This window comes from Eriocheir sinensis, chromosome 47 (assembly GCF_024679095.1).
Source record: "Eriocheir sinensis breed Jianghai 21 chromosome 47, ASM2467909v1, whole genome shotgun sequence".
NCBI classification, from domain to species: Eukaryota; Metazoa; Arthropoda; class Malacostraca; order Decapoda; family Varunidae; genus Eriocheir; species Eriocheir sinensis.
Window position 1 is genome coordinate 4,919,836 of NC_066555.1, and position 13,028 is coordinate 4,932,863.

At 41.1% G+C, this 13,028-nt stretch overlaps 1 protein-coding gene across 1 annotated transcript in view; it reads right to left on the bottom strand.

Annotated features, from left to right (window-relative positions):
• LOC126981165 (uncharacterized) overlaps positions 1 to 13,028 on the bottom strand; it is a 186,257-nt gene that overhangs the window by 69,751 nt on the left and 103,478 nt on the right. The window contains exon 3 of the mRNA XM_050831882.1: positions 1,640 to 1,719. Coding sequence (XP_050687839.1) covers positions 1,640 to 1,719 — 80 coding nt within the window. The remainder of the gene's footprint in view (positions 1 to 1,639; positions 1,720 to 13,028) is intronic.

The following is a 13,028-nucleotide window of genomic DNA, read 5'->3' on the forward strand; positions in this document are numbered from 1 at the left end:
GGCATTCGAAATAATAATAAGAAAAGACGAAAAAGGAGAAGGAAAGATGATAATGATGACGATAATGATGATGATGATGATGATGATGATAATGATGATGATGATGATATGAGGAGGAGGACGGAAGGGAAGGAGGGGTGCGAAGATTGAAGAGAGGAATAAGAAGGGATGGAGGAAGATTTGAAAGAACTTAGTAATGAGGAATGTAAGGAATGAAGAAATAGATTGAGGAAAGGAATGAGAACAAGAAGGAACGGAGGAAGAATTGAAAGAACAAATAATAAAGATTGTAGGGAATGAAGAAATAGATTGAGGAAAGGAATGAGAACAAGAAGGAACGGAGGAAGAATTGAAAGAACAAATAATAAGGAATGTAGGGAATGAAGAAATAGATTGAGGAAAGGAATGAGAATGAAAAGGAACGAAGGAAGAATGGAAAGAACTAATTAATAAAGAATGTAGGGAATGAAGAAATAGATTGAGGAAAGGAATGAGAATGAAAAGGAACGAAGGAAGAATGGAAAGAACTTAAGTGATGAAGAAAGTAAAGAATGAAGAAAATAAGAAACTTTGGAAGACACGAAGAAGAAAGAAAATGCAAAGAACAGTTAGATGAAAGAAGGAAGAAACAAGAATGAAGAAAGGTATGATGGAAGGAAGAAAATAACGAAAGAAAAAATGGAATGAAGGAAGACAGGATGGATGAGAGAAAAAAAAAAGATAAGCAAACAAGAAAACATTAAGTAAACCCAAACAATCTTCTCTATTTGAAAAAGATAAACAAGAATAGTGTTACTGATTTATCCTCTCTCTTCCCTCTTTCAACACACCTTTTTAACAATTTCCTCGACTTCCTTTGCTCAGAGACAGGCGACGAGTAAGCGTTGAAAAATTAAACAGGCAGAGCACACTTCACAAGGCACTGTATGACCACTCCGTAATATAAAGTCTAAACATCTTTTTACTTGAAACATACACAGGTAGTGCCTAATATTGCATGCAGGTGTGTGTGTGTGTGTGTGTGTGTGTGTGTGTGTGTGTGTGTGTGTGTGTGTGTGTTAATTGAATTAGCGGTTAACAGGGATGTAAATTTATCTCGTATATCGTTTCCGGGGCCTTAAATTTACGGTCACTCATCATCACGAAGCAGGTATGAAGGACAGGTAACATCAATCACCTGGCACGTACACAGATCACCTGACACGCACGCTCGTAAATAAACTCTCTTTTTGGCCTCTCATTCTCCTCTGTAAGGGTTCTTAACATTTTGATGACCACAGACCCCCACATTGGATTCCTCAGTATAGCCGCACACCCCCTGCGCTTGACCGCCGAAAGCATCACCACCTACCTCTGACTGCGCCTACACCTCAACTGTCATTCAAAGCGCTCTCTCTCTCTTCCAACTCCCCAACTCATCACAATCTCTCTCTCACACACACACACACACAAACACACACACACACACACAGAGAGAGAGAGAGAGAGAGAGAGAGAGAGAGAGAGAGAGAGAGAGAGAAAGCGGCATAAAGAAGTAACATCACGTTCCACCGCGGGAAAGAAATTCAAATAAAGGAGAGAAAAAGGCAATAAACTAAGATTATCGCACGAACATAAGAAATCCATTCCCGCTACTTACCAACAGGGCCTCGAAGCTCTCTCTCTCCCTCTGTCCTTCCCTGGCTGGCTGGCGCGTTGGAGAGAACACTTGCCGAGGACCTGAAAAAGACAAAGAAAGGTGAAAGTGCTTATCAGTGAAACAGGTGAAGGTCTCCAATAGTTAAAATGTAATCTATGAAAGAATCTAAACAAATAAGGAAGATAATAAGGGAATGAAGCAATGATATATCAGTTACACGTTAGCGCTCAACCTCACCGCCACCACCATCACCCCAGTTACAACACCCAGCATCCACTCATCTCCACCCACGGCCTAGCATCACCGCCCTCCACCATCACCATTATCTCTTCCTTTTCATCTCGTATCCGTGTGTGCTTACCAGATACTGAACTTTAAGCGGAACAAGAAAATATAGGTTCCTAAGTATTCTAGAAACATTTGCTTTATGAATGATCTTGTATGCATCACCCAGTATCTTAGATGAAACTTGCACTTTTTCTTCAGTGCTGTCATTTCAGCTACGGTTTCGTTCACACATGGAACCTCTTGCAGCAGAACAAAAGTTGGCTGGTTGGTCGTTTTTATATTCATTAATCAATGTGGCCAAAGTCTTTTTCAATTATACATTCTTAACCCGGTAGCAGCGACGGGCCAAATTTGTGGCTTTACCTTGTACCAGCGACGAGCCAAATTTTTTATATAAACCCCCCAAAATAGACGATGCATAAACTGATCACAAAATGCGTTGATATATATATTATGAAGTGGTTTGCAAGAGAGATGATTCTTTTCTATTTAATTCGCTTAGAGGGGCCTTTAAGAAACATGACCCCCGCAGCTACCGAGTGAAGCATATCGGTGACACTTAAATTCAGTGATAGAACTGTAGCAGCGTGATCATATTCATTCTCCTGATGTGCTATGATTCCTGCATGACTTGGAGGGTGGTGCTGTACCCGCGTTGCCATGGAGACGTTGTTAGGGTTTACTGCACATGCGCCAAACCAAGCAAAACATTTCAGCTTCAACCAGCCCCGCTATATTTCAACCTGCCTTTTGACTAAGTCCCACAATATCGTACTTCCCTACCATCACCTACGGCTTCCAGCACTCATTACTAACCTTCTGATAACCTCCCAATGGTCGCCACGGTGCCATGAGGAAGGAATACACACAGATTATAAGGAGCACTCCAGCCCGTGTTGTTTTGAATACGGTGGCGCCCTCTACAAACACACACACACACACACACACACACACACACAGGTAGAAGTAGCGTGAGGGGAGGCTTGGCTATTGCTGTTAACTCGTCAGTGAAATCTTGGTAGGGCTCGACGATGGTACGTTTCTTGTTATTGTTGTCGTTGTTAGTAGTAGTAGTAGTAGTGGTGGTAGTAGTAGTAGTAGTAGTGGTAGGAGTGATCGTTACAGGGCTCCGTTTTTTCATGGTTTCTAGTGATTTTCCTTACCATTGACCATTACTATCTTTGTGTGTGTGTGTGGGTGGGTGGGTGGGTGTGAGAGAGAGAGAGAGAGAGAGAGAGAGAGAGAGAGAGAGAGAGAGAAAAAAAAATAGTAAACATCATCAGGTAAACACGCTCCCTTCACGCTGCCTGTGTATGTGTGTGTGTGTGTGTGTGTTTGTGTGTGTGTGTGTGTGTGTGTGTGTGTGTGTGTGTGTGTGTGTTTGTAGAGGGCGCCACCGTATTCAAAACAACACGGGCTGGAGTGCTCCTTTTATTTTGTGTGTTTTCCTCCTTCATGGCACCGTAGCGCCCATTTGGTAGGTTATCAGAAGGTTAGTGATGAGTGCTGGAAGCCGTAGGTGATGGTAGGGAAGTACGATGTTGTGGGACTTAGTCAAAAGGCAGGTTGAAATATGGAGGGGCTGGTTGAGGCTGAAATGTTTTGCTTGGTTTGGCAAGTGGAGGCCCGGCAGCTCCACAGGTGTGCTTCCTCCCCGCCACTGTGCTGCGCCAAGCCACGCTCAGGCCCGCACTGACGCCGCCGCTCCCGCTGACCCGCTGACGATGGTACTGGTGTTGTTGTTATCATTATTATCATTATTATTATTATTATTATTATTATTATTATTATTATTATTATTATTATTATTATTACTATTATCATTACTATTATTATTTTTACTACTACTACTACTACTACTACTACTACTACTACTACTACTACTACTACTACTACGACTACTACTACTACTACTACTACTACTACTACTTCTATTACGACTACTCTAATATTATCCATTTTGCTGTCATTGTTTTTGTTGTTCTTGTTTGTTGTTTTTATTCATGGTTTCCGCTTCTTGGGAACTATTCATCTCCATAACTTTTACAGGACGTTTTCATGATATAATCTATGAAGACGCATCACTGTTTAAATCCACCCAAAATCTAAAGCCACCTGAAATTGACCTCTTTTGACCTCTCTTTTGTGTTCTCATTCTGTTTTCTTTTGTTGGAGCAGCGTCTAGTGAGCCTTTTTTTTTTTTTTTTTTTTGCCCTTGAGCTGCTTCCCTTGTAAAAAAAAGTATATATATAATACCACTTTCATAATACCAAACCAGCTACTCCAGAATCAGTTCATGGTCAAGACTATTCCCAATGCTGCACTCCACACCACCTTGCCCTATCCTTCTCTACCGGACACTATGTTTTTTTTTACAACAAAGGAGACAGCTCAAGGGCACACAAAAAAGGAAACAATAAAAAAAAAAGCCCGCTACTCGCTGCTCCTAAAAAGAATCCAAAGAGGTGGCCGCAAGAGAGGTCAATTTCGGAATGTAAATCGGTTCGGAAGCTCCTGAAATCTCCACCAATAGTTTTGAGTTCCATGTTCAGTTTTTAATCCCGGCACGCGCGCTGCAGGATCGGGCCGGGCCGACTTAAGACCATCGGCTCACGTCCATCCAGGGTCCCCGCCGCGATGGATGGAAGGGATCGGCAAACTTAATTTCGTTCCACTCGCTTTCATTTTTTTTTTACAACAAAGGATACAGCTTAAGGGCACAAAAAAGTAAACAATAATAAAAAAAAGCCCGCTACTTGCTGCTCCTAAAAAGAATCCAAAGAGGTGGCCGAAAGAGAGGTCAAATTCGGGAGGAGCTCATAGTTTCATTGTACGCCCAGAACAACTAAGTCAGACTCGATGCTAAGGGTTTATTTACTATGCGTTTCCGATCCCTCCTGCTACCAATCTCTGTTCGTCTATTGCATGTGTTTGGTGGACTGTATGTGAAGGTTACGACTCTCTCTGTTTCTGTCTGTCTCTGTGTCTGTGTGTCTATCTGTCTCTGTTTGTATTTCTCTCATGGTTTCAGATATTTACGACTGTTTCTATCTGTCTGTCTGTGTGTGCCTGTCAATGTGTCAGTCTATTTGTCTGTCTGTCTATTTCTTTGTCAGAGTTTTCGTTTTTTTTGCGACTCTGCTTCTGTCAGTCTGCCTGTCTATCCCTCTCAATGTGTCTGTCGATCTGTCTGTCTGTCTGTCCATCTCTCTCTCTCTCTCTCTCTCTCTCATATACTTTCAAGCTTGACATCTAAACAAACAAGTTCAAAGGGTGGAAAAGAGTCGCCCATTCCTCTTATCCCAGTGACCTTTTCCATAGAATTCAATCAGATAAAAAAAAAATTGCAATCAAACGTAACTGCGTGGAGTGTTAGGGAGAGAACGAGACTTTTCAACAGCGAATAAATAAAAAAAAGAACACGGTTTCGAAACAATGGCGTGCGATGTAGCAGGCGTGAAGTTGCGTCATTTAGGGAGCAGAAAAAGTGTGTGTGTGTGTGTGTGTGTGTGTGTGTGTGTGTGTGTGTGTGTGTGTGTGTGTGTGTGTGTGTGTGTGTGTGTGTGTGTGTGTGTGTGTTTATTTAGCCAATCCGAAAGACTAACGGAGCTGAACAGATCTCTCTCTCTCTCTCTCTCTCTCTCTCGTGTTTCCTCTTCAATTACGTTAACTTTTGCCTTTGACCCTAACCACACACACACACACACACACACACACACACACACTAATCTCTCTCTCTCTCTCTCTCTCTCTCCTTTCATCAACGTTCCACGCCTCACACTCCACACACTCTTCTAACTTGCTATTTATTCCTTTCTCTTAACAAACCTTTAAGTCACTTTCCTTCCGTCTCTCCTTATCTCTCTCTTTCTTATTCTCTCTCTCTTCTCGGCAATATCCTTCATCCTTTCATCACTTTTGTCCGTCATTTTCACTCATTTTTCTTTTATTTTTCCTCTCATTGTCACGTCTTTAAGTCATCTTCCTCTTGTGTGTCTCTCCGTTCTCTTCTCTCAGTCATTTCCCTCCTCTATTCTTCCCTCAACCATCACTCTATTCTTCTCTCTTTCCTCGTCCTTTCTCCTTTACATCCTTCCCCCAACCATCAACTCTTTCCTTTCTTTACTCGTCATTTCTCCTCTCCATCCTTCCCTCAACCATCACTCTATCGTTCCCTCTCTTTCCTCGTCATTTTTCCTCTTCATTCTCTCCTAAAAACCAACACCTCCACTTCTCATTCACCTTCCCATCCTTCCTTCGTCCTCTCTCTTCTTCATCCTTCCCTCAAAACCATCACCGTCACCTCCCATTCACCGAAATCCTTACGTCTTCTCACACTCTCTCCTTCCAAGCAAGATAATATGACTTTTGTATATTGAGTTCAAGGAGACGCGCGCACACACACATACACACACACCTGGCTGGTCACCTGAACCCTTAATTGCAGGTGAGGCGGGGTCGGGGAGAGGGTGGTGGGAGGCATTCGGGTGGGGCAAGGAAATGAAGCGTTAAGATGCTGTTTACCTGCCCCACTCTAAAATAATTAACGATAGACTAAAGGCGACGGGGCGGTATGTGAGGCAAGATGGTGAGGTGAGTAGAAGGTAGGTCAGAAAGAGGGAAGTTATCGTGGTGGCCTTAAGTGGGAAAAAGGGAGGGAAGTGCTGTGTGTTTTGTGTGGATGGTTTGTTTTTTCGTGTGTTACCAAAACTTAAAACAGCGAAACGGGAAGTCTAAGAAAACAGCAAAGAATAAACGTGGTATGAAGTGGGAAAAAGGAGGAGGGAAGAAAGGAAAGGAAGGAAGGAAGAATAGAAGGAAGATAAGAAGTAAGGAATCGTGGCTTGAAGTAGGAAAAAGGAAGGGAGGAAAGGCTAAAAGAAGGAAGGAAGGAAGAAAGAAAGAAAGAAAGAAAGAAAGAAAGGAAAGAAAACAGGAACTGTGGAATGAAGTAGCGAGGAGGGAGAAAAGGCGAAAGGAAGGAAGGAAGGAAGGAAAATAAGAAAAAAGGAACCGTATAGTTTGAAATGGAGAAAAGGAAAGGAAATTAAAAAGATCCCGATAAACACTTTCTGTTGACCTATTTGCTGACCTTTCCTGCTCTTTCTTGTGATCCTTAAATTTCAAATAAGAGATAAAGAGGAAATCCACATAAAAAGAACAGAATAAATGTGGCTTTAGGAGGGAAAAAAGGGAGGCAAGTTAAAGCTTATATAAACTCCGCCTCTCGACCTATTAGTGAGCGCCTTAACCCCCTCGTATGTCTTTTCTTGGGTTTTCGAGTGGTCCCAAACTTAAATATTGAGGAGGCATAAATAAACATGGCCTAAGGTGTGGAATAAGAGAGGGAAGTCAAGGTGATTACGTGAGGCTGTCGACTTGTATAGTAATGGGCGCCTTAACTTAACCCTCGTAGGTCTTTCCCTCTTGAATCTTCCTGTAATACCAAAACATAAATGATAAAAAAACAGAGATAGTCAAAATTTAGCGGCAAAGAGTGACTGTAGACTGAGGTGAGAAAGAAAGACTGGAAGGTTAAGGATATACATTACGTGAACGCCATCTACGTACTGACCTTTTAAAGAGACTTTTTTTTTTACATCAAAGGACGCGGCTCAAAATGGCAACAAAAAAATACAAAAAAAAATCCCGCCACTTGCCGCTGCCACAAAAGCGAAATGTAAAGAGTAGCCAAAAGACAGGTCAATTTCGGGTGGAGAGGTGTCTTGATATATTAATTTTAAGTATTAAGACATATCTCGCTGTCCGTAATTGACCTCTTTTTTTTTTTTTATAGGAGCGGTGCCTAGTGGACTCTTTACTGCTTTTGTGCTGCTTCCTTCACTGGAAAAAAAAAATCGTATGTCTTGTTTTCCGTGAGATACCAAAACATGATAACAAAAATTGGGGGTCTAAACAAGAAGCAACAGATTAAGGGGGGGTTGCCTTAAAATGAAAACATATACATTAACTTATTCTGGAGGTAAATAAATAAGGGTTAGGATTTTGTTTAAAGTCAGGGGATGCTAACAGAGAGAAGAACAGTGGTTTAATGGAAGAGGTACTGAAAGAAAATAGGGTTAGGGTTGCCGGTGGGGAGGTTTAAGGGGTGCTACTCTAAAATTAAGGAAAATGGGGTCAGGGTTGTCTTAAACGTGTCCTGAAGTGGGAAAGGGAGAGGAAAGTTAAGGATTTTACGTTGAATCCCATCTGTTCAGCTATTATAACAACGTCCTAACCTTCATTCATCCTCCTTCATCCCTCCTCATCCTCCTCCCATCCAAGCCTTCTAATATTACTTCTCCTTCACCTTCGAATGTCCTTCTTTCTTCTATCTTCCTGTGACCCCAAAACAACAAAACGCGAGAAAAAAAATCAAAACGACCAGTATCGAATATTTAAACCCTCCCAACCACTTCAAAGAGACGCACGCACCAGTAAAGAAAGTCTGTGTTATAAGAACCTAAAAACTTCACCACTGCGTTACGAAAAAAAGGTGAGCAAATGAAATTCCGAAAGAGGGAAAACATAAGTAGAGAGATTCCTTTAACCGCCTCGTAATCGGGTAAGCCGCGGCCCGCTCCTTCCCTCGCTCTCTCCCTCCCTTCCTCTCTCTATCTCCCTTCCTCCTCACTCTTTTCTATCTTTCCCTCTCTCCGCATTCCTTCCTCCTTACACTGTTTCTCTCTCCCTTCCTCCTTGCTCCCTTCTCCTCGATCTCTTTCTCCTTCCATCCCTCCCTCTATGTTCTCTCTTTCTCTCACACTGTTTCTCTCTCCCTCCCTCACTCTCTCCATCTCCCTTCCTCCTCACTCTTTTTTCTCCCTCCCTCTCTCCGCTGTTTCTCTTTCCCTCCTTGTTTCCTTCCCCTCGATCTGTTTCTCCCTCCATCCCTCCCTATATGTTCTCTCCTTCTCTCACGCTGTTTCTCTCTCCCTCCCTCCCTCCCTCTCTCTGCTTCCTCCTCCTTGTTTCCTTCCCCTCGATCTGTTTCTCCCTCCATCCCTCCCTATATGTTCTCTCCTTCTCTCACGCTGTTTCTCTCTCCCTCCCTTCGTGTTCCTCCTCTCTCTCTGCTTCTCCTCCCCCCCCCCCCCCCTCACAGCTTCTCCCTCCCTCCTTCCCTTCTTTTTCCTCCCTCCTCGATGTGTTTCCCCTTCTCTCCCTCAATATTCCCTCCTCCTCATGTACACTTTCTCTCCCTCCCTCCATGTTCCCTCCTCCTTACACTGTCTCTCCCTCCCTTCCTCAATGTTCCCTCCTTCTTCCTCTCCCTCCCTCCATGTTCCCTCCTCCTTACACTGTCTCTCCCTCCCTTCCTCAATGTTCCCTCCTCCTTTCTCTCCCTCCCTCCATGTTCCCTCCTCCTTACACTGTCTCTCCCTCCCTTCCTCAATGTTCCCTCCTCCTTTCTCTCCCTCCCTCCATATTCCCTCCTTACACTGTCTCTCCCTCCCTTCCGCAATGTTCCCTCCTCCTTTCTCTCCCTCCCTCCATATTCCCTCCTCCATACACTGTCTCTCCCTTCCTTCCGCAATGTTCCCTCCTTTCTCTCCCTCCCTCCATCCTCTCGACGGGCACAACTTTGAAGAGGAGGCGGCGGCTAGGGGGGACGGCTGGCTGGGGGTCGAGGCTAAAAGTTAAAACGGAACTCCTGAATTTGTCTTTCTCGAACTCTTTTTTCGTTTGGTGGTGTGTGGAGCGACTCACCAGACCGATGCGGGTTTGCTCGTAATTTTTTGGTGGTTTTCTCCTCCGCTTTTTTTTATAGTTTCCTGTGTCTGGTGAAATTAAAGGAATGGTATGTAGAAAGAAGAGAAATGATGTAATATATATACTTGTACTGTTGGTTTTCTTTCTTTTTTAAGGGGGGGGTCTTACGTTTTCTTTTTTAGTATCGTGTCCCTGGTGAGGTTAATGAGATAATGTACAGAGAATATAAATGGTTGAACAAGATATACTTGCCCTGTGACTTACTTTCCTTTCCTCTACTTAACATATTTCACATCATACTATATTAACACACTAACCAAGGCGGCACCACATGAAGCAGGGCCACATTCCACAATAAGCATCCACTTAACTCCACATTACTCCACCACAATTTACTGCTCACAATTTCCTTTTCCTGCACTCAGCTGAATTTTTTTACACTAGCTTAAATTGCACACCACATGAGGTCACACCATTTTCATCATCACTTTCAACACAATACACATGCACTATACTCCACAATACAACACCACAATCAACACTATAAATAATCCACACTCACCACCTCTCACCATCTCACCTCACAGTATAGCAGAACACCACATTGCACTCACCCACACCACACACAACACCACACACGTATCAAAACCACACTACCTAAACCACACCCAGTCACATAAGTACAGCATAGTCAACACCCTAGCAAACCATATCACACCAACTATACCATAACACCACACACAACACCCAGTCACATAAGTACAGCATAGTCAGCACCCTAGCAAACCATATCACACCAACTATACCATAACACCACACACAACGCCACACATGTATCAAAACAACATCACAACACAAACAGCCACACTAATACGCGAGACACCACTACGGTAAACATCACCACGCCACGACCACATCACTAAACATCGACCCACACACCAATCAAACAACAACACCACACCATACCACACCACGAAACATCAAACTACCCACCACAGGACATCAATCATACGCCACATCAGACCACCTAACCACATAACATCGACACACACTTATCAAATCAAAACCAAGCACCACATCACCACACGCCACACCACACAGTATTACGACCATACCACATACATCACACCAAAAAACAAACCACAGCCCAACCACGCCACACCACAATATTCCGACCATACCACGCACGTCACACTAAACCAAATCAAGCCAAACGACATACCACATCACTCCACGCCACATCATAAGCTTAACCACCTCCACCACCACCATCACCATCACCACCGAGCCACACTAGTACTGGTTAATTAATACCTGTCATAAGCGACGCACCTGTCCATGAATGAGGTTGTTGTATGGCAGAATGAAGCGAGAGAGATATACAGGTGAGATTAACAGGTAAAAGGGGGTATTTCTCTCTCTCTCTCTCTCTCTCTCTCTCTCTCTCTCTCTCTCTCTCTCCTTTCTCTCCTTTCTCTCCTTTCTATTTCCTTTCCTTTCATTTTCATTTTCATTTTCATTTTCATTTTATTTCATTTACATTTTCATTTTCTTTTCCTCTCCTTTTCCTTTCCTCACCTGCTTTTATCTTCTCTCTCTCTCTCTCTCTCTCTCTCTCTCTCTGGTATTAAAAACGGTGATAGTATTAGGGACGTGAAATGCTTTGTCAGTGGTATTAAAACATTACTGCGTGTGGCATGACAAAAAAACGTCTCCCTTCATCTGATCAAAACGTTGCTGCTTGTGTGAAATGAGAACGTTAGCCTGTGAAATATAAACGTTACTCTGTGTTATTGTGAAGACGTTGGTATCCGCGTAGTGACAGGAAATTAAAGATGAAAAAGGGGAGCAAAAATCTTAGGAGAGAACCCGTAGTGGTGTCCTTCAAGAAACCAAGAATGGGGACAAAAGTGAGAGAGAGAGACAAATTCCAATGTTCAGTTTTAACAGTGCGTTTTAATATTGTTTTTTTTTTCCTTTTGATATAAAAAGAGTAGTGACAGAAAATAAAGAGGAGGAGGAAAACTTAAAGTGGAAAAAGAAGTGGGAGAGAAAGACACATTCCAAGGTTGAGTTTTAATATTACGTTTTTAATAGTAGTTTTTTTCTTCTGCTTGATATAAAAATAGTGACAAACAAAAAAAAGAGGAGCAAAACTTGAGAGAAAATCCGCATCGGTGTCATTCAGTAAACCACGAAAGGGAAAAAAAAGATGGAGAGAAAGATAAACTCCAGTGGCGTTTTAATAGTGTTTTAATATTACGACTTTTTTTTCTTCTTAATACGAAAAAAAAGTATTATTTAAAATGGAAATAACTGTGTAATATGAGGAATCTGCTCATTTTCCTGTGTGGTATGAAAACTATATAACTTACGATATTAAAACTAGTATAATTTGCCATATTAAAACGATATTGAGGCGGTATTATAATTTGTGATATTAAAACATTATTACCATTATTAGTAATATTAAAACGTTATTATTAGCGATATTATAACATTACTATTTGGGAAACTAAAAAAATATAGTTATTTGTGATATTAAAACGTTATTATTAGCGATATTATAACATTACTATTTGGGAAACTAAAAAATTATAATTATTTGTGATATTAAAACGTTATTATTAGCGATATTATAACATTACAATTTGGGAAACTAAAACATTATAATTATTTGTGATATTAAAACGTTATTATTAGCGATATTATAACATTACTATTTGGGAAACTAAAAAATTATAATTATTTGTGATATTAAAACGTTATTATTAGCGATATTATAACATTACAATTTGGGAAACTAAAACATTATAATTATTTATGATATTAAAACGTTATTATTAGCGATATTATAACATTACTATTTGGGAAACCAAAAAAAATTAATTATTTGTGATATTAAAACGTTATTATTAGCGATATTTTAACATTACTATTTGGGATATTAAAACATTATTATTATTAGTGATATTAAAACGTTATTATTAGTGATATTTTAACATTACTATTTGGGATATTAAAACATTATTATTATTATTAGTGATATTAAAACGTTATTATTAGTGATATTATAACATTACTATTTGGGATATTAAAACATTATTATTATTAGTGATATTAAAACGTTATTATTAGTGATATTTTAACATTACTATTTGGGATATTAAAACATTCTAATTATTTGTGAACTTAAGCGTTATTATTACGATATGAAAATGTAATCGTTGTTTGCGTTAATATCACGTGATTACCACCATATAAAACACCCCAGCCAGTACGAAACACGCTAGAGAGAATGACTGGCCGAGCTTTCCGCTGCAACACAAACACAGTGGCCGGCGTTTAGGATAGGCAGCAGTATTTGAATGACACGCGACCCAAAAAA